The sequence below is a fragment of the Anopheles marshallii genome, chromosome 3 (genome assembly GCF_943734725.1).
Source record: "Anopheles marshallii chromosome 3, idAnoMarsDA_429_01, whole genome shotgun sequence".
Lineage (NCBI taxonomy): Eukaryota > Metazoa > Arthropoda > Insecta > Diptera > Culicidae > Anopheles > Anopheles marshallii.
Genome location: NC_071327.1, coordinates 64,992,200 through 65,013,455, shown reverse-complemented (window position 1 = coordinate 65,013,455; position 21,256 = coordinate 64,992,200). Strand labels below are relative to the sequence as shown.

The 21,256-nt window shown below is 44.2% G+C and overlaps 2 protein-coding genes across 2 annotated transcripts; both read left to right on the top strand.

The window, feature by feature from the left end:
* Positions 1-223: 223 nt before the first annotated feature.
* Positions 224-13,116, top strand: LOC128715216 (G protein alpha i subunit). The gene is made up of 5 exons (XM_053810098.1): positions 224-370; positions 11,931-12,405; positions 12,495-12,589; positions 12,666-12,854; positions 12,926-13,116. Exons 1-5 carry the CDS (start codon positions 256-258, stop codon positions 13,114-13,116), a joined length of 1,065 nt encoding a protein of 354 aa, XP_053666073.1. The 5' UTR covers positions 224-255.
* Positions 13,117-18,624: 5,508 nt separating this feature from the next.
* On the top strand, positions 18,625-20,790 carry LOC128713021 (uncharacterized). Its single transcript, XM_053807884.1, has 2 exons — positions 18,625-19,333; positions 19,535-20,790. The coding sequence occupies exons 1-2, from the start codon at positions 18,625-18,627 to the stop codon at positions 20,788-20,790; spliced, it is 1,965 nt and encodes a 654-aa protein (XP_053663859.1).
* Positions 20,791-21,256: the final 466 nt, after the last annotated feature.

Genomic DNA, 21,256 nt, shown 5'->3' with positions numbered 1-21,256 from the left:
GAAAAGTGCTCCCAAAGTGAAGTGAAAAAAAAGGGAAAAACGCGTTTCAGTGAGCAGCGAATCAAAGAAGAAGAAGCGAAAAAAAAACGCCGCCTATTGTGGAAAAGAAAGAGGAGAAACAAGAGCAACAGAAGCAACAAAAAATAAAAAGAATCGTGCAACACCGTGCTAAGCGTGTGTGCGTGCGTTGCAGTGGTAGTGGTGTGTTGTGTGTTGTTGGCGACGCGGCTTCGGTGTGGTTGAAATCAAATCAAAATGGGTTGTGCAGTGAGTAGAGATAAGGAAGCCATCGAGCGGTCGAAAAATATTGACCGTGCGCTACGTGCCGATGGTGAAAGGGCGGCCAGCGAGGTGAAGCTGTTGCTTTTAGGTAAATGTTAGCCCTTATTTTTCCGGTTTCCGTGTTCGCTGCCTCTGGGAAGGTCGGTCGGGCGACCGTTACGGATCTTCCCGTTCCCTTTTTCTTGTTGCATCGCTCCATCCTCAACGCACATTTGTCAAACGTCATCCATGTTCAACTGGTCAATTCTAAGCGAAAAAGTACAGCAACTGAAACTGTTCCAGTAACAAACAAAAAAACACATCATCTCATCTCATTCGCAACATATGAGCCGTTCTTCCTCTTGTGTGCACAATAAACGCACACACACACACACGCACACGGGTGTGTGTCGCGTTCGCATAATGCTGCGATGCTCTGGAACTTTTTCCCCGTCAAAGCATCGTACACGTTTGATGGTGTGCGTGTGTGCGTTACTAACGGATGGAAAATGTGAACCGCCCGCCCTGTTGTGTGTGCCGATCGCCACCAATACCATCGCAAAGCAGCTCGCATCGAAGCATGCTCTGGGGCCCCTAGGGGCTGTATATTGCGGGCATTAAAAAGCATCCGTGTGTCCGTCCGTCCCGTGCACGGATGGAAGAAAATACCACCTTCGTCGGATGGGTACGTGCGCGTCGTGTGAAAGATGGGATGGTTCTTTTTCATTGTGTACGCGCGCCACACAAACCGCTCCTGTCCATGGCGGATGTCGAACGACCGGCGGTCCGCACGTATCATCTTCAGCTCCATGCGGCGGTCTCTCTGCCTCCGGTCGATTGCAGCACGCAACGTTTGCCTGCTTTGATGTCTGCTTCATCCGATTCCAGACGCGGAGGTTAAAGAGCGAATTGCTAACGAACGCGAATGAACGTTTGACAGATCCAATTTCAATCGCAAGCGCCGTGTCACGCGTTGCTTCACGAGTTCGCCAGCACTAGAACTGTTATCTTTTTACATGGGCAAAGCACTTTCCGTGTATTTAACGATACACAGCGATTTGGGTTATCAGTTACCTTGGGTTTACTGAACACTTTGTAGAACGCATCACTTTTTAAATATGTTCACTTTTTTCAATTTTTCCGTAGACAAGAAACGATTGATCGAACATTACATATAGGCACCGATATACACGGTAATGGAACGCGGATTGTTTAATTCGGACAGGACCGGTCGTAACACCCATCTGGATCAATCCCCTGTATCAAGGACCTGACTATTCGGCTACGTGGTTAAATAGGTCTAGTAAACCAGAAGGCATGGACTAGTAGGCCTTGAACTCTTTATTAGAGATCCATGTATCCCCAAAGAAGCATGTACCTTCATGATTCGTCCATAGATTCTTGAATCCCTATGGATTCATAGATTCTTGAATCCCCATGGATTCATAGATTCTCCAAGAGCTATATATTTTTGAAGAAATGATAATCCCGATCCGATTGTGAAGATTTTTTACTAAATCTATGACGATTCATCAATCTTTGATCATCCGTCGATGCATGACTCTTTTGAAAGGTGATGACTGATGACTTGAGTGACTCCATAACTGAGAATTATTAGAATGATTCTGTAAATTCACCTGCAATTTAAAGTATCCGAATTCAACTCAGGTGGAAGTTCGAGCCAGGTATTCACCGCCGTCCATTTTTAATGAAGCATTTCGTGGACTACCTGTATATTTATTTTAGTAAGCATTGATCGTAGCTGATCAACGATTTGATCACGATGCTTCCAACATTTATCGCCATAAAAAAAGCAATCCCCATTCGCCTATTTGCTGTTTCGAAAATCGTTATACAGACAGTTACACAAACATTACGGCCATCAATGAGATCTTTAGCTCTGGAGCGTTCTGTTTTTTTTTTTTTGGTCTTTTTTTTCCTCTCTCACCCAGAAAGGCACATCTTGTGTTTACATTTGCCAGCTTTCTGGACGGAAATAGCAGCAGTTAGTCTCGATCGTAAAAAAATGCTCTCGTTACAATTTCATTATTAAACGTGCGATCGTACCCGGTCTTACTCTCGCGCGCACGTCTCAACATCTTGATGCGATGTGTTGAAGCTAACGAATGCCTGTTGGTACGAGGTCACCCCACGGTTGATGGTATCGATCGGCCGGGCGACTCTCTAGTACATCTCTTACGGAGAAAAGTGCATACGGGTGTGCATTCTTGCCGGGGACTCCCTTCTAACCCGAACAATCCATTCGATTATGCACGTGAAAATAACGATCGCGAGTATCATCTCGGACAGCACATGAGTTACAGTGTTCATCATCATCTGGCATGCAGAAACGATCGTCAAATTCACACTCGTGTTGCGGGGTTGCACTGTTTGCGCACGAAAAAAAGAAGATGATGAATGTAACCGATAAATGGTGGCCACAAATTCTCGGGAACAGCATGAGTAATGGGCAGGCAGGCATGGGGAAAACATGATGTTGTAGACGCTGACGCGTGCAACTAGGAGAAGATAATCGTTACACGGGTAGTAGGCAACTTCAAACAAGGGCAGAGAAGATTTAAACCCAACGCACACCACCACATGTATCGAATAGAATTCGCGTGGGCCACGCGAATCATCACCCCCCCAAATGAATAGCGTCCATTATTTCCTGTGTGGCGTGTGGGTTCCGCAATTTCTGGCGAAACAAAAGAAGAAGAAAAAACCACATGAGTAAAGAAAACACACAAAAACATCAGCACATCGCACCAGAAAAGGGAATATGTTTCCTGAAGATGAACGGACCGGAATCGTTCAGATTACGATGGAGAGAGAACGAAAAAAATATGTGCACTTTAAAGCGAAAGAAAGATTCAAGAAGATGTGTGTACACCTCTAACGGAAATGTTTCACGCTTTATCGAACCATCTTTAAGCCGGAGTTTATAACGTTTATAAAGTTTATAACGCCCGACTCTGGAATTGATACGAAATTTTATTCCTATCGCAACAAAAAGCTGAAGGTAATATCTAAAATCAAGCCAAGTATAATCCATAAATTACGGTAATTTTGATTGCATAAAGATCCAGTTCAAAGGCAATGCGGCCAGATCGTTTTTCATGAATTAAAAAAAAAAAAACAAAAGTTCCAGTTCAATTACGATCGAATCGGTGAAGATCACCCAATCACCGGTAAAGGTAGGTGAAGATCACCTGAAGATTGATCGGTGCCTGAAGCAAGGGAAATACAACGAATAGCGAACGGCCTTTAATTGTCCATTGAAGACTGGGTAGACAGTAGTGATGGGTTGAAGGATTTATTTCCGGATATCGGAATCGATTCCGACCCGGGTGTGCAGCGGGTTAAAGTCGTAATCGAATTCGTCAAAGTCGGAACTGAGCGTGCAACGAGTTCGGGTTGATGCGTAGGTAGAAGTAGGTTCAGTAGGTGCAATGATTCCCATGGCTGCAAGGACCCATAAGCGACTCCGATCCAAGTTCGGGTTGGAATCGGGTAGAAGTAAGTTCATTAGGCCCACTAGGTCCAGTAAGTCCATTTGGTTCAGCAGGTTCAACAAGTCCAGGTTCAGTAGGTCCAGTGGGTTCAGTAACCCGGGAGTCTACAGACATTGAACATTGAGCCCAGAAGGTCAAGTAAGTGCAAGGATTCCGGTAGGTGAAACGAGTTCGGATCAGGTCAGGTCGAAGTAAGTTTAATAAGTCCAGTCGGTCCAGTTAGTTTAGTAAGTTCCGTAAGTTCAGCAGGTAAAAAAGTTCAGGTTCAGTAGGTGCAGTAGGTCCAGAAGGTCGTGTAAGTGCAATGATTCCGGTAGGTGCAACGAGTTCGGGTTAGAGTCAGGTCGAAGTAAGTTTAATAAGTCCGGTCGGTCCAGTTAGTTTAGTAAGTTCAGTAGGTTCAGCAGGTAAAAAAGTCCAGGTTCCGTAGGTGCAGTAGGTCCAGTAGGTCCAGCAGGTCTAGTATGTCCAGTAAGATCTAATATGTCCAGTCTAGTATGTCCAGTAGGTTAAGTAAGTCCAGAAAGTCGAGTAAGTGCAATGATTCCGGTAGGTACAACGAGTTCGGGTTGGAGTCGAGTCGAAGTTCATTAGGTACCGCAGGTCTAGTAGGTTTAGTAAGTCTAGTAATTCCATTAGGTTCAACAGATCCAGTAAGTCTAGCAGGTTCAGTAGGTCCAGTAGGTCCAGCAGGTCTAGTATGTCCAGTAGGTGCAGTAAGTCCAGAAGGTCGAGTAAGCGCAATGATTCCGGTAGGTGCAACGAGTTCGAGTTGTAGGCGGATCTTCATAGGTTCAGTAGGTCTAATAGGTCCACTAGATCCAGTAGGTTCACCCGCGCATCACTAATAGACAGAAACACAACTCGGCTAAGCTAAGGTTCCGGTATGGCCAAAAAACCAAACATTAGCTCTCAACCCCTCCCCCCCTGCTACTGTTCCAGACGGAAAGTGAACGGTTTTATTTGGTTTCGCTAAATGTTGTGTGCAGCTCGAACGGTAACGCCAAATGCTTCTACGGTCGACGGTGGATTTATTTTCGTACTGTCTCTACCCCGTGGCCCGTGGATGAAAGCCCGGCCACTAGCACTAGCTCCAAACAGCTGCGGCTTCGTAGTATGATCGTCCGTTTGATTGAACTGCATTTCAATGAACTTGCTTCAATTAATATTTGCGCATCGGAAGTGCACCATCAACCGGTGAAAGTGATCAGCACTACTGGACTTTAGTTTTGCACCGCGATCAATGCGCATTATTTCGGTAGGCGATGGTTGTTTAAATGACTTTGGAGTATTAAATATTAAGTGGATGGATGTGGTAGTTTCAAATTTTTAAACATTCTTCACTCCGGTATATTTTCCATTTATCTTCCGATAATATTAAAAAAAAAAGATCTTGATCCGTTTCGCAGCTTTTAAAACAAATGATCCTAAAAATGAAGTTAGTGCAGAACTCACTGAGAATGCGAGAGAGGAAAAGGGAGATTCTTGAAAGGGGTTTTCTAAAGATAACTCCATTCTGTTTATTCTTCCATTTTCCGGCTACAAACATTCATGTTTTGGCCTACATTTGGGGAACTCCTTCCGCACACGGTGTACGAGATGCAGCGTGGCAACTTACTGATCGGTGGACATTATAAAGGCCGCACCGTTGGTGTTGGAATAAAATTAGCATTTTTCCCTTGTACACCGATACATTTGCTGTTATCGTACGTGGAATCTTTTGATAAAGTTGCCAACATAAAAACATTTTAGTATAAATAAACAGTCTCATTTTTATACAAAAAGGTACAACAAGAGCTTAGGCCGAAGAGATCAAAATGGCTACTTAGCTAAATAAAATTGAAAATAAATACAAAAATAAAATTCCTTCAACTAAATTCAAATTGGATAAACCGTTTTTGAGTGAAATTGTCCTTCAATTTTGTAAACTTGTTTGAAATTCATAATTTCTACGAGGTCTGTCACTTTGAAACGGTGTGGCCTATGATCTTTTGATGCAGTTGATACGGCAAAGTTGACACTCAAAAGAGTTAAAAAGTATTTTTCCTACTACTTTTTCCCTTTTGGTGGTAGTTTACTGCAAATACTGCTTATATGCCGCCACTTCCCGGCCAAGGATGCTTCAGTACGTGTGTTTACCCTACACGCAGCTAATTACAGCGCTGAGTCTTCGAGTGGCGCCTCCAGACCAGAAGCACCCGTTTGCATTACAACGGTCTTCCCGCTCCGTTACGATGAGTCAGCCTCCAAAGAACTCTCTCACCCCTTGCTGTGAAGATCAGACGCTCGGGGGTGGTGATGAATCGCGTCGTGTACTACTTACAGCGAGAGAACTGAGAAGAACTGTAAAATGCATGACGATTATTACATACACACACACACACACGTTCACCCTTCCCCTTGGGTGTAAGTCTCGACGGGGTCATCGTCGGCTGGCAGAAGGCTGTGCCCGGTTGTTTGCTTAACCAATTGTTAGACAAATAAAGAGGAAAATTCATTCATTCGCCCATTCATTCACAGTGGAACGAAAAAAGTGAACAGCCCTGCTGTTTGTCACCCTCATCGTAACTTCTGTGGCCAATTAGCATGACTAATTTGTAAAGCAACCGTTGCCGATCGGCGGGGATAGCGTTTGGATTTGCACGCAAAAACCACAAGCAGAAAAATGGCGTGTGTGTTATCGGGTGTAAATTGTTGAAGCGTGGTGGAATGCGCTATTAAGTTTTGGGTTTTTTTGAAGCTTTTGTGTATCATTAATCGCAATAACTCAATCGTTGAGTTTTGTGCCCTCTTTATGTTACAAATTTAACAAGTTTTAATTTTTGAAGGGAGTTCCAACTATAATTAATGTAATAACATTCGCAGATCACCTGGGACTGAGTGTGGGACCAATTTGCGGACCCAACTCTGTCAATCATCCTGTCATCAAAAGACGCCCTGCAGTGTAACGATTAGTTTTTACCTGCAGCAAAGCAAATGACCAACATTCCTTAATACTTGCCGAGCGCTACTAGCAGAACAGTAATTTCGTAAAGCTGGTTCAGCTTTACATTAATGTGTTTTGTGATTGTACGACGGCCGGGGTGTGAAACCGTTTGTCGCACCGCCGTCATGACATCATCGCACCCATCAGCAACTGGTGGCGATAATCGTATCAACTCATTCTTCCCCGCTTGGCCGCTGTGCTGTGTGCTTTTGGGTTGCATTCTTCGGTGTGATGCCATGCGCTGAAAGGGAAAAGGATTGTGTCATAACGATGCCCGGACACGATCGTGCACTCGTTCGCCTTTTTGACTTTTCGCAATCGTTGTAGCGAAATTCCTTTACCAACCAGAACGCTGCGAAGGTTCAAAAGTTGAATTTGGTTGTTCTTCCCAACAAAGACGAAAAGAAAACTTTATCAGCAATTACACCGGGGGCATTCAGTGCACGGGTGTGGTGGTGGTAGTACATTTTATCACCTTTGGGTTTTGTGCCAATGAGTCATTGGAGCAAGCAACTGGTACGTGTTTTGCCGTTTTCTTTACCCAATACTGTAGGTTATCGCTTAATTGCCTTCGCTATAAATAGATATTAGTTGTCCAACTATTTTCTCTTGTACGATACAGGGTTTTATAGATAACAGGACAACACAAGCGCCTACTACAAGTCCATTTAATATTTCAACGGTCTTAGAAGACACCACAACCTCAGCAGGCATAGTTCAATCCAAGTGCAATGCATGATATCACAATCGCAGCACAGCTTATCACAAAACCCATACGGCGGTATCAGCCGAGTACGATCTGACCAGTATAAACGCGTTCTGAGAAGGATTTTGACAACCAAACCATGTTTGTTTTGATCCGAATACATATTTACAGCATTTATCTAATTGAATATGCTTTATTTAATTAACAATACAGTAAATGTTACCAACAATCAACATCTGGCTGTGAAAATCCATCCTAGGACACGTTTATACTCCTCGGATCGTACTTCTCTTCTACCGTCGTACGGGTGTGGTGGTAAACTACGCTGCCATTGTGATATCATGTGCATTGAATTGAACTATGCCTGCTGAGATTGTGGTGTTTTCTAAGGCCGTTGAAATGTCATGTGCTGCACTTGTTGTGATAGGCATTTGCGTTATTTTTTCATTTAAAGAACCCTATAACATCGTTTTGCATTTATTTTCCTCGCAATATTTTGAACACTTTTCTCCTTCTTGCGAATGCTTCAATTTCAATCTATTTACCTTTTGGCCCATGTTGCTTTTCACGTTCGGCACCAGGTTTCAATATTCCTTTTTTTTAGAAGTGAATAGTTAATTGGAAGTAAAGTGCGTGACCGATGGAAATTGTGTTGGTCCCGCGCCCGCCAGGCCTATTCGGGTGCGGGATGGCCCATCAATTACTTAATGCTCGTTCATACATTTCCTTTACTCCAGCACCGCACAAAAAAAAACCTTTTTTTTTGCAAATGATCCACGACACGTGTTGTGCCCTCCTGTGGCTGGTGGGTGATGGTCATTGAATTAATGTATGCCCGGTGTGTGCAAACTCTTTTCTATTCATTCGAGCCGTTTGCTTTGAACACCATTTGGAAAAGCGCTGTGCATAACGGTCTAAATTGCACATTCATTTCATTTGCTCAATGGTGATCAATTAAACTGACTTGGTTTATTTTTTTTTTTACTGCTATTGATGCACATTACCGAGTGTTCAGGCAGTGTGTTTGTCACTGTGTTTAGGAAAAACAAACACCAAACGTATCTTAACTGGGGGCAGGCTACACTTTGCCGGAGTTTTCTTTAGTGTTCGCTTGTAATACCTTATTGTTATAGTTGCAAGAGGCAGGCAAAACATTAGTTTTTGTAGTTCAAAAACGATTCACCGGAATGTACTACTCCCTTTAACATTAACTCACGATCAGTCTTCCATATTTTGATAAAAACGATTTACTTGATCGTAAATCAGTGCCCTGACAAGGCACCAGGGGGGGACTCGTCCATGATCGGTGCCTCGGGCGCGTATTACACCATAATATAAATCAAGCACGATTGATGCAAGCGTGTTGGCAGGCATGTTGCCAGCTTCCTCTCTGTCTTGTGCATCCGGTCGTTGCAAACAAAAAATTGCAAGAAAAAGTGCAGTATCCGCTGTTAGTCTACTATTTCTCCTTAACCGATGATCACGCCATCATTAGCTTAAAGTTAACCATCAACACCATGTCCCCCGGTTTGCAGTCTCTTTCGTACTCTCACACACTCTCACTCTCTCTCTCTCTCGTAACGCTAGTTTCGATAGATGTGTGCAAAAAATAAAAGTCGAACGAGGTCGAATATGCTGTGGAGTTAACGGGGACAGGAAGAGAAAACGATATAACGACGATGGGCGAAAGGATGTCCCCCTCCGGGGGAGGTCAGAGCGACGGGTTCACCACCCACCAACACGTGTTCCGGCGTTGTAGACATGCAGCACACAAAATGCTGTCCATCGTCCGTGGTAAACAACGACCACCTCAATCAGCAACAAAAAAAAGGGCTGTTTGGTGGCAAAAAGGAAGACAAAACCACTGATCGCTGATATGTGAAATGTGTGGTTTGATAGGAAAGCGTTTCGCTTTTATCGGCCACCCGGTGTGCAAACAACGGCAATGTATCGAAAATGTAGTGTCGACCGACAAACCACGCGTCACCACCGAAGGCGGGCGTGAGTAGCGCGATAATGATGTGCGAAACGATTTACTTTTTCTTGTACGACATGTGGTCCGAACGGTTGTCTAACCGGTGTTCCGTTGATCTTTGCATCAGATTATTATTGGTACATGACAGGATAAGTGATCGTTACTGTTTTGGTGTTGTTTTTTTTTTTGGGAGAAACATGGCTATTAATTTATAGCATTTAATATTACGTGCTATAATGTATATGATAAAATATAAAGCTAGTTCCAAGACATCCGCATATATCAGGAGTATCTCGGGGATCTGTCTCGTATATTTGAAGGTTGTGGAGTAAAGGCTCAATACAATGAATTTGGAAACTGAATATTAAACAGACGTAGAAGAAGAAGATATAATAAACAATTATATTGAAAAGGAGTGCCGTTTCTACAACTCTCAGTAACAAAACAAGTTCCGAAATGTAGGAGCTACCTGCATTTCAACTAGTGTTTGTGCTTAATGAATCTTCTGCGAAGAGTCATTCAAATCACGAGTCTACTCTCAAAAGGTTCATGATTCTTCAAGATCATGATCTTCTTAATCGACACAACAGCCGCAAGAGGTCCACCGGACCGACGCCCCAAGTTCATGATCAGATCCCTTTAAAGATCTCAAGATCCCTATAAAGATCCATGATTCCGCAAGATCCCCAAGATTGATGAATCTTTGCGGATCCATTCATTCAGATGAATGAATCTGAATCAGTTTTACCCAACAGTTGTTTCAACTCTTTGTATTAATCCCGTTATCGCATGTGACCAGTCATGGCCATTAACGTATGTTTCGATTAAAGATTTTGGCATTTGGCCCTCGCGCAATCGGCTCGAATGTCACAATGGGTCATTTCGTTTCAACAAAAAACACAAAAAATTCTTCCACAAACGGAAACGATGGTATGCAAATTTGGACGAAACTGTTCACTTCCTTTTTGTGTTGGGTTTGGAGGTGTCGGCGTTTCGTTTTTGATGTACGCCTTTCGTAATTACGCATTTATTCTTTCCACGTCCTAATCAACTTTTTACACCATCGGCTAAACCCTCGCAATTTATTGGGCATTTGGGCAGAAGGTAGTTATTCGAAAGACAGCTTTATTCGGCTGTACTCGCTTAGGTTAAGGTAAAACCTCAATCAACTCCAGAAGTTATTGCCCTTGTGGAGACTTTTTCCCTATGCTCAACTATAAACAGCTTCATGTATTCATTGCACATTTCGCCCGAATGATTACAGTGCCCGTTGTTTCCTTATCAAAATTTGTTTTATGGAGCAAACATATAATAAATTTGGCATTTATTATTGCATCAACGAGTGTCATCTTCATCCTCTATCCATCTGAATTAATCAAAGCGAATGTTTTGTTGAATGTATTTAACAAGCTGTGTTGCATTCCACAATCCGATGGTTGAGAGGAAATGTGTTTCCAACACATAAAATCCTCATTTGTCCTTATTATTGATTCCCGTCATCGTTTTTTTGTTTTCATAAAAAGTTCCAAGAATGGCTTCCTCCAAATCTTATCGCAGCATTTACGTTTACTGTCAATCAAAGCGACCGGATGGCTGGGAAAATGTTGTTACGCGTTATCAAATTAAAGCGAAAATTGCACTTAAACCTCCTTTTAAGAAGTTGCACAATCACATGCAAGAATTAGTTGCTGGATGGATCTGATTCCGCTTCATTAATCTGAAAGAATCTTTAAACCGAATGGATGACTCGGAAGCTCTCTTCTGGACGAGGATGATCGAACGATCCGCAAATCTTTGCAGGATCAAAGAGCTCTGTAGCAGATTTACGTATTTTAGCTTCTAAAATAAGGAGCTTCAGAAGTTAGTGAATCTTTTTCTATTCGCCTCTTTATTGAAGTTCCTTTAAACTTAAATATTCTCAAAACTGCAAGAATAACAACATATTCTCTCGGGAAAAAATAACAAACAACGAATAATCTGCTAAGGGCTTGCATGTCCTTGGACTTCACTTACCACCAGAAGTCAATTGTTATTTGCCATCGGAGCACACGAAAGATCACGCTCGATCACACTTTCACAGCACTAGTCAACAAACGCTGGTTCTTGATTTTTACTTGACACGCTCCCACCGGCCTGAAGCGTGAATCATCAGATTCTTGTCGATAGACTCCGATCTACACACGCACACACACACACACACGATGCCAATCTTACAAGATTGACCATGGTGACCCGTAATAATGATGCGGTTGTTTTAATGCCTCGTCCACGGTTCCTCTTGACTTTGACTGTTTCAGATGAGATCAAATTCATTTATTCTGTCGTTTGGTTCGTGGCGTGCGCTTGTGTGCCCACAGACCACCACCTTCCCAGACCTTCTCAATTGATGTTTAGATGAAAATTTGCGTCCATTTGATCGATAACCTACGTGTTAGAAGTGCATTTTGACTTATTCTTTCCTTTCTTCCTTACACCTCCCCTTTTCAGGAGCGGGCGAGTCGGGCAAATCTACGATCGTAAAACAGATGAAAATCATACACGAAACTGGCTACTCGCTGGAGGAATGCGAACAATATCGGCCGGTCGTGTACAGCAACACCATACAGAGCCTGATGGCGATCATTCGGGCGATGGGGCAGCTGCGGATCGATTTTGCCGACCCGAGCAAAACGGATATCGCGCGCCAATTCTTCACGTACGCATCGGCAACGGAAGCGGAAGGCGAGCTGACACCGGAGCTGGTCGCGCTGATGAAGAAACTGTGGACCGACCCGGGCGTGCAGCAGTGCTTCGGGCGTTCCCGCGAATATCAGCTAAACGATTCGGCCGCATACTATCTGAATTCGCTCGATCGTATCTCGCAGCAGAACTACATCCCGACGCAGCAGGATGTACTGCGAACGCGCGTCAAAACGACCGGCATCGTGGAGACACACTTTAGCTTTAAGTCCATACATTTCAAGTGAGTGTTTTTTTTTTTTTGAGTGCGCGACAAAACTGAACAGCATAATGTTAACTAACCGGTTCAATATCCATTTTTTTGTGTTGCAGAATGTTCGATGTCGGTGGCCAGCGATCGGAGCGAAAGAAGTGGATACATTGCTTCGAAGGTGTTACGGCCATTATATTCTGTGTGGCATTATCGGGTATGTGGCAGCAGACGTGCGCATTGTACACAAACAGCAACTAATGTTCCAAACCGTTTTTGAACACCATTTCCAGGATACGATTTGGTGCTTGCAGAGGACGAAGAAATGAACCGTATGATCGAATCGATGAAGCTGTTCGATTCGATATGCAATTCCAAGTGGTTCGTCGAAACGTCCATCATACTGTTCCTCAACAAGAAGGATCTGTTCGAAGAGAAGATCGTACGATCGCCGTTGACAATCTGTTTTCCAGAGTACACCGGTAAGATAGGCGCTTCGATCTGGCGTGGTGACAAATGAGATAACACTAATCAACCATGCGCTCCGTTGCAGGTTCCAACACGTACGAGGAAGCATCCAGCTACATCCGGATGAAGTTCGAAAATTTAAACAGACGAAAAGATCAGAAGGAAATCTACACCCACCTAACGTGCGCCACCGACACCAGCAACATTCAGTTCGTGTTCGATGCCGTCTCGGATGTGATCATCAAGAATAATCTTAAGGACTGTGGGCTGTTTTAAGCAAAGGCAGGCACATATGGTGGATATACAGCTGTAGCAGCAGCAGCAGCAGCAGCAGCAGGGGCAGCTACAATAGGAGTACAGTGGTGTGATGGTGTAGTCCACGAGATCAGATCGACCTGTTGGTGTGCTTTTACCTATTTTTCGTTACTAGTTTAGTTTAGAGCTACCAACAAAAGCTATCCTCTTATTAATATTTTCCTTATGTATTTTCCCATTCAGTGGACGTGTTATGTGCTTAACATATCGCCCCATTAACATATTTTCACGTATAGAACAATTCCCCATACGTGTGGAATTCATTGCTTGGTGCCCATAAGAACTTAATTGATCCTCTGCTGATTTTGCGCCCTGTGCGGACTTGGTTCCTGGGAAACGTATAAGCAATGACTAAATTGACAACGGTTCCAACGTAAATCATGTTGGTCCCATCTGGTACTGTTCATAGTGCTGCGGAGGCGTGCACCAAGCAAATGAAGGGTACACATCAGACTATGCTTACTTAAATCGTAATTTAAAACATTCATCACGATGCTCCGATGCTCGGTTTTCCGATTTTCATCCATTTTGGGGCACGCATTCCTCCAAGCGAGCCATTATTGTAAGCGTACAGGTTTTCCTTGTTTTCATTTCTCTCTTGCAACTGTGTCTTGTTTTCCAAACTGCGTATTTATAAGCCTAGTGTCATAAGATTATGTTCACATTATTTTCTTTTTAAATGCGCCCCCTTAATGCATAGGTTAGTGTAGGCACAAATTAAATAGATATAGACAATTAGGGGTCGGTTGCGGGAGAAGGGTGAAGAGATAGGGAAAAGTGAATGATGGAGACGTTTTGTTGGCGGTTCTTCTTTATGTATGTGTATGTGCTTAATGTACGCTAGAACTTCGAAGCATATTGAATGCAAAAGTTGTAGGGAAGTTAATACAACAGTGACAGTGTTTATAACAAGCAGTGATCCGCCGCATATACATGCACAACAGTTAGTATCAGCCAGGCAACAACAAAAAATCCACCATAATAATGGATTTATCGAACAATCCTATAAAAGCCAACCCGTTACAATACGATCCCGATAAATGGATATATCGTATCAGAGTGGGTTTCGAGATTATCGATATTGTTACACGGATACGCTCTTCTTTTGGACAAGGATAAAGAGAAGCTACTCTCTTCGAAGTCTGTCCCAATTTCCGCTATAGAACGAAACACGCCGAAAGGTTTTGCTACTTTTAATGTATTTTTTAAGCACAGCATCGCATAGAGCTGACAAAAAGATTGATTCATTTTAATCATTTTATCATTGTCCTCTCTTGATATTGTCGATATAAGTCACGGGCAAATGTTTGCCCGTTTGCCGAAACCATCATCGCTTCTCAGGAAGGGAAAGGCATTTCATTACGTTGTTCCTTCTTTGCAATGTTCGCTTATTTAAAACAGTTTTGTTTGTTTTCGTCTCAAAGTGTCTCCTTTCAAAAGGGTGTAAAGCATGCAACTCCTAGCCGGCATGTGCTGCAAAACAGAAAATGAGCTTCAATAATTCCAATCGAAATCGTTGCGCTAGGCTTATTACCAGTAAACTGCATACATATAGGAACCGGCTGGCTTATTGAGCGTAATTGTCGACAGCTTTCGCGCGGCAATAAAGCACTATATCCAACCCCGGGGTGGATAGTACCAGCGGAGGTGGCATTGTGTATGATCCATGATCGCGTGTGCATAAATGTTGATGATCACACACTGCTGTTACCGATCGCCGGTTATTTAGAACGTAAGAGTTAAACGAAACAAACGTGCTGCGCCAATTCCAGCGCGTGTTTTTCCCCCTATTGTGGGACAATGCACCGGTTTCGAGAAGTTGCTAAATTATAAATGAATCGTTAAAAAACAAACACACCGAACAGCTTTTCGTTTCTTCTTACATGCAGGGTAAATATGGGATAGTAGACCTGTGCGACAGTGATCGGGCGGTGTTTTCGGTAACAAAATGGAATGCAAATCATATACATACGCACAAATGAAATTTGAAACAGATGGTAGAAGTATTTATTTTCGCTATGAAAGTACATATATAACAATATATATATACAGTTGAGTGCCGATTATCTGGCTTTACTTGAGTGCTGTTAATGGTAATGGTTGCATCGCCCGAATTCGTGCGATATGCTATACAAAAAGTTAAGTAAGCTTTGACAGTGGCCCCACGGTAAATATTGCGATTTATGTCACGGCGATGAACGTGTTGACCGGCTGTCTGATCACTCGTGCAGTTCATAAATGAAAGTTACAAAATGAATTTGACCCAATCCCTGCAGTATGCAGTTGATGGAAGAATTAAAAGGCCCACCCCAATTTTTATAACAAAAAAGGGGCTCAAATTAAAAAAAAGCCTACTGCAATTTCTTTTAACAGTACAACAATAAAACGCACAGGAAACATAAATTATACAATAAAAAAGCCCTACCCATGATACGCTAATTTTTATCATAAAACAGGAAATCTGCCTGTTATCCGTGTCGGATACGACTATCCGGCAAGCGTCGATTCCCGATGGGCACGGATAATCGGTGCTCCACTGTATATTATTTAGTACCTTTTGTTTAATTCCTTCCTTTTGCACTCCCTACGTTGTGAAATCTTGCTCCTTTGAACTTTCGACCGAGCAGCGAACTGCATGTGTTTCGTTCCATGCCACTTTGCATGGTTCAGCTGTCACTTGTCTTATTCCGGTTTGTTTTTGCTTTCGTCCTGTTCCCGACACGAAAGGTCTAACTGTTCAAAGCTTTGCAAACACTGGACGAATTATTTTGAAATAGAGTGTAAATAGAAAAATTTAACCGTTGAATATCAGATCACAAACTGTACATAAGTATTTGTATAAATCATATTGATGAAGAGAAGAAGAGAAGAAATACATTAAAAACAGCTTGTTTATGGTGCGATTAGAAAACAAAAGTAGGAAAATTGTTAAGGACAAGGATATTGAATTTAGATAAGGGAATGAAATTGTTATCTTCTACCTTTATCGCCCGAGGCATTAGCTACTAGAGCGGCGTGAAAAACGGGGGGCCACCCGCTCTGATACTTTGTTTTCCCTCCCCTGTTGATGTCCTGAAATATTTTGCTAAAACGTTTGAGCAATACCTTTACGTTGGTATGCTTTGTATTTCGACACAATCGGCCAAAACAGATAATAGTGAAAAGGGGGGTCTCCTCCATTCTAGTGAGATGGAAAAATGCAATGCCCCCTAAGCCCCTCCCTCACACACACACAGAAAACGTAAACGATAGTAAATCCATTTTTATATGAGCATATATATTTATATATACAAACACGAAAGTAAACCACCGCAAACAGGAAGCCACTAACCCGGCATAAGGATATAAACGGGAAATACTACAAAACGAACTGAGACACCGGGAAATGGAACGGTTTTTTTAATCGATAAACAAGTGCTAAAATGCTTAACTATATACATAAACGTGTCTCTATGCATATTAAAAATATATATATAAATCTGTGTATGAATGTATGTTCATTGGAAACAAATGTGCTACAGATAAATAAAATACCTAACGCGAACGAACTGGAACGAAGGACGGAACACAAGTAGAGAGTGTATGAAACGATTGGGAGCAGTGAATAACCGCGAAAAACATACTGATAGGGACGATACACTATAACATCGAATATTTAACTGCATCATTGTACGATCACTTTTGTGAATAGTGAGAAAGGAAGTGCGGAACGAAGAAGCTAATAGGCACAATTTATTTTTCTTACTGTTGAATCTGATAACAACTGTTAACAAAAGAAGAAAGCTTACGTAAAGAAAACCACGCATGTGTGTGGGCAAGTACAAGAGACAAGCGACGATACCTAAAACGCATCAAGAGAAATATCAGGAACAGAATGCTACAGCGCAAATATCAATCGCTAGGCGCGACTGGACTGGAGACTGGAACGAAACGCAATGGATTTACTCTAGAACGAAAGGAAACAACGCGCACAACAGCGGCCGGACGGAGCAGCCGAGCGCGCCGGTTGCAACCATTTTACCATTTTATTACGCAAAACAAATACAAAACAACGGTCGATTTTCTTTTTGTGTAACGGCAAGGAAAGGTTCTGCAGAATGGAACAGACGACAATTTGACTTTATTTGATATGAAATATATTGAACAAAGGGAAATTCAACAATCTTGGCTTGTGTGGTTTTATTTATTACAAGTTGCTTCTTTTACATATTCATCTGGCATGCGTTTGTTTTAATAATTTGTGGAACTAGAATTATTTCACGAGGTCTCAGATTCCCGGACGGTACATAAAAGACATCGGAGCTTATAACAGCTGGTCAAACCAGAGGAAACGGTCGCGGTGTTGAAAGTAATGAAAAAGTTGTAGTCGCTTGGGAGAAAGATAGATTAAAGTAGTCGTGTTCATACCATCAAGCTTGCGGGTCGAGATTTTAATTGCACTCTGCCAACAGGCGGTTGGAGTCCCAGTTGCAGGTGTTGAGTGGTGTAATCTGGCCCGTTGCTCGTTGAGTCTTCTCGGGGAAACTGTTCAGCCTCCATATTTGAGCTAGGGCAACATTTAGATAACCACGATTTAAAAGATTCATCATGTGAAATCTGAACCTAATCTTGAGGGCTCTGAGGTGATGTGACGGACTTTCGCGTCTTGGGGCAAGGACCGCGACATTCATGGCAAGATGACAGTGAAGGTGTGTGAGGCGTACACCACACGGAAGCGTGAGGCAACAAGAATTGGATTGAGAATCAATGCGACGAAGACGAAACACCTGCTGGCCGGGGGATTAGCTCGTGATAGGGTCCATGTGGGAGGCAGCGTATCAGTTGACGGCTACAACATCGAGGTGGTAGAAGAGTTCTGCTATCTTGGGACGGTCGTTACTTCGGACAACGTCATCAGCAGCCCGGACGATGCATTGTGCAGAGGAACACAGTCTACTGAGATCCAGCAGTCTTCGCAACTGCACGAAACCCCCAACTAACTTCCAAGGTGTTCGACAGCGACCCATAATTTGGCACGAGGCGCAGGGTGCACGGCGAGTTCGTTGGCTGGATCAGGTGGAGCAAAACCTGTCGGAGATCTTGTCCGCAAATGGATGGCCAGTCGCAGCCAGGGACCGAGCATCCTTGAGAATAATTGTTGACCGGGCGTAAGGTTCTCAGCATACATCAATTTATGTTAAGCTTCTGACCAGACAGCACAGGTTGGGAGCTCACCAGAATGCGTTGCAACACTAAAGGCGTTAGGAGCGGTGCAACCTCGGATCCAGGGTCCAGAAGCTAATGACACTTTTCGGGGGAAGATTACCGATATCTACGTGATAGCTTAATAAGGTACAATCGGTGTAGTCTTAGTGTTATCGATTAATCAATCTTGTGCACCGAGTGGTGCCATTCACTCGGTCCGGGAGTGTAATCATCATCTCGACGAACCCGAATGCTACCGCAGAACCGTTCATTGCTGCCCGCTGGATGGTGTCCTTCCGTATGCCTGTGCGAGCAAGTTGGTGCACCCTTCTGGGTGGTTGGATCGTAGCCCATCTTCTTGGTGCGGTGATCGGAACGAATCTACTGACCAGCTTCGAAGTACGCCATGGATATATCTATCCCCCGAGTGTGACCGTGGCGGAAGGTGAAGTGATGCATTTGCGCTTGCTCGTGCCGATGCAAGAGGGTGATCGTTGTTTGTACCGCGAGCCCGGTTCACCGACGGACGTCGACGTGCACGGTGTTGCCGGGAGTGATCCACTCATTCGCCGGAACATTTCGCAAGGAAAAGCTCTGCGCTTTGGTGACACTGAATGCAGCATACGCGTTAGCCCGGTGCATCAACGGGATGGTGGTTTTTGGCGGCTGACATTAGTACGGGGCACCGAACGGATACGGGGCGTAACGATGGTGGACGTAATCGAACGCCCGGCCGTGCCGGAAATTGGGATCGGAAGCGGTGGCGGTGGTGCTGTGAGTTCCCTCGATGAAATAGGCCCCGAACGTACCGAGTACTGTTTCGTGCTGCGGCAGGATATGGCCAGCGAAGGTGCGTACAGTGTGCCAATGTACGAACGGTGCCATTTGCCGCTGAGCGAAACCGACCCAACAGGGGCAGGTGTGTGGAGCGTGATTGCCGGAGTGCAGGGACAAATGCGCGAGATGACATACGGAATACATATCGAGAATAAAGGTAAACGACTTATTTCTTTGTCCGTTTATCACCACAAGTGACGCACACAGTGACATTTAATCGCACCTTAACGATCAACGATAGCCATCGCTTAAATCGGAACCACTGATAAAGCAATGATTTAGAACGTGGTTTAATCGTTTTTGGTGTACACCAGTGCGATAAAGCTAACAATTTCCCTTTTTTTTGTCCATTTTCCAGCGGAACAAATCGTAACGACAGTCCACCGGGAGTCGGACTATCACGTACTGTCGTGCAATCTAATGTACACCAAGTTGACGCTCAAGTTCTGCCGCTTCGTACGACTTGCGGACGGGTTGGGGTTGAACGTCATCCCAGGCATTGGGACACCACGCTACGGCTACATCGGGGCCGGGTTCGAACGCAACGAGTGTGGGCTGGAAATTCTTGGCCCGGAAGGACTCGACAAGGGTACGTGGAAGTGTTTGCTCGGTTACGGCGACGAATCGCTCACGAAGGTGTCCGGTGCGATCGTGGACAGTTCCGACATTAATCCACCATTAGCCATCATGCGGCCGGATGAGATGGTAACGGCACAGAACGGCACCGTGACATCGTTGCAGTGCAACGCTAACAAACCGATCGATTACTGCTGGTTTCGGGGACCGCACGGACAATTCTACTCGCTCTCGGAGAGCCTCACGGCGGAGCATAACGATGCGCACTACTGGTACAGTGGCATTTCGCTAGAGATGGGCGAATGTGGCATTACGTTCGCGAACATTTTCGACCACGAACATGCCGGCCAGTGGCACTGCTATGTGGGAAGTGGGCGCGTTTCGGCACTGGAAGTTTCCGCCATGTTTCAGGTGCGCGTATCCGCGTCGCAGATGATTTCCCAGTCCGAGCGTGTGGAGGTGGGTGTTGATTTTCCGGCCCTGCTCGGTTGTGATTCGATTCCGCGCGGTACACCGCTGCAGTACTGTCGCTTTGTAACACCGACCGGGCAGGCGTTCAGCCTGAACGAAAACATCACCACCGATCGGCCCATCCTCGGGCGGTTCTACTCCAATCCGAACCATAACATAGCGAAGGGTTCCTGCTCGCTGGTGATTGCTTCGGTGCGGGCGGAAGATTTCGGCCAGTGGATCTGTGCCGGCAAGATTGAGGGACATCCGATGGAACACATTTATGGCATTGTGCTGCACAATCGCGATGAAAAAGGGTCCACCGACGCGGAACCGGAGGGGGCCACACTTTCGGCGGCTTCCATTAGCGGTATGGTGATTGGTGCGGTGGCCGTAATCGGAGGTGCCGTTGCCATCGGTTACTGGCAGTTCCGGAAACGTTTGCACCGGCAAACGGTCACTGCGAACGAAGAAATTCAAATGCGAACGATCGAATCGCAAGAAGGGCCAGCAGCAACGGGACAAAGGATTAGTATCATCAGCACGAGAAGCGAGAGCAGCAGCACAAACAGTCAAACAAATCTGTAAAGAAACAGGCGATTTAATGGAGTTGTTGTTTGGTGAGGAGAAATAAGTGCCGCAAGTTCGACCCCAATGTTGGTTGTGATAAGTTGTTGCAACTTGTATCAGCGTTCTTTCCACTACAGGAAACACTAACTCCACAAACATAATAAAAACACACATACAGGTCTTATATTAGCCATCTTTATTTGCCAAATCGATTGCCTCAGATTTTTGATATTTAGAGCAGCTAAAACGTCACGTCCTCGTTAGCCGGGTTAGCTTTTTCGAGGTCGCTTTCTCCCGGTAGTTGATCCTACGGGAATCCTTTGCTCGATCGGTTTCGCCGCTCACTGTAGCGCCCTCTTCGTTCAAACAGTCGAAGCCACCTGTCACAATCAAATCGACCGTTGAGTAAGTGTTTTATTCCTTATCTACATCGACATTAATGATTAGCATAGATCAATTTCAGTTGTAGTCTATCTTACACTTA

What these genes read in the sequence shown, in the direction of transcription:
- LOC128713021 (XM_053807884.1), top strand. Translation starts at nt 18,625, where the DNA reads ATGGTGTCCTTCCGTATGCCTGTGCGAGCAAGTTGGTGCACCCTTCTG. An exon ending in AATACATATCGAGAATAAAG is followed by an intron (nt 19,334 to 19,534) that starts GTAAACGACTTA and finishes TCCATTTTCCAG; the next exon opens with CGGAACAAATCGTAACGACA.
- LOC128715216 (XM_053810098.1), top strand. Translation starts at nt 256, where the DNA reads ATGGGTTGTGCAGTGAGTAGAGATAAGGAAGCCATCGAGCGGTCGAAA. An exon ending in GGTGAAGCTGTTGCTTTTAG is followed by an intron (nt 371 to 11,930) that starts GTAAATGTTAGC and finishes TCCCCTTTTCAG; the next exon opens with GAGCGGGCGAGTCGGGCAAA. An exon ending in CTGTTTTCCAGAGTACACCG is followed by an intron (nt 12,855 to 12,925) that starts GTAAGATAGGCG and finishes GCTCCGTTGCAG; the next exon opens with GTTCCAACACGTACGAGGAA.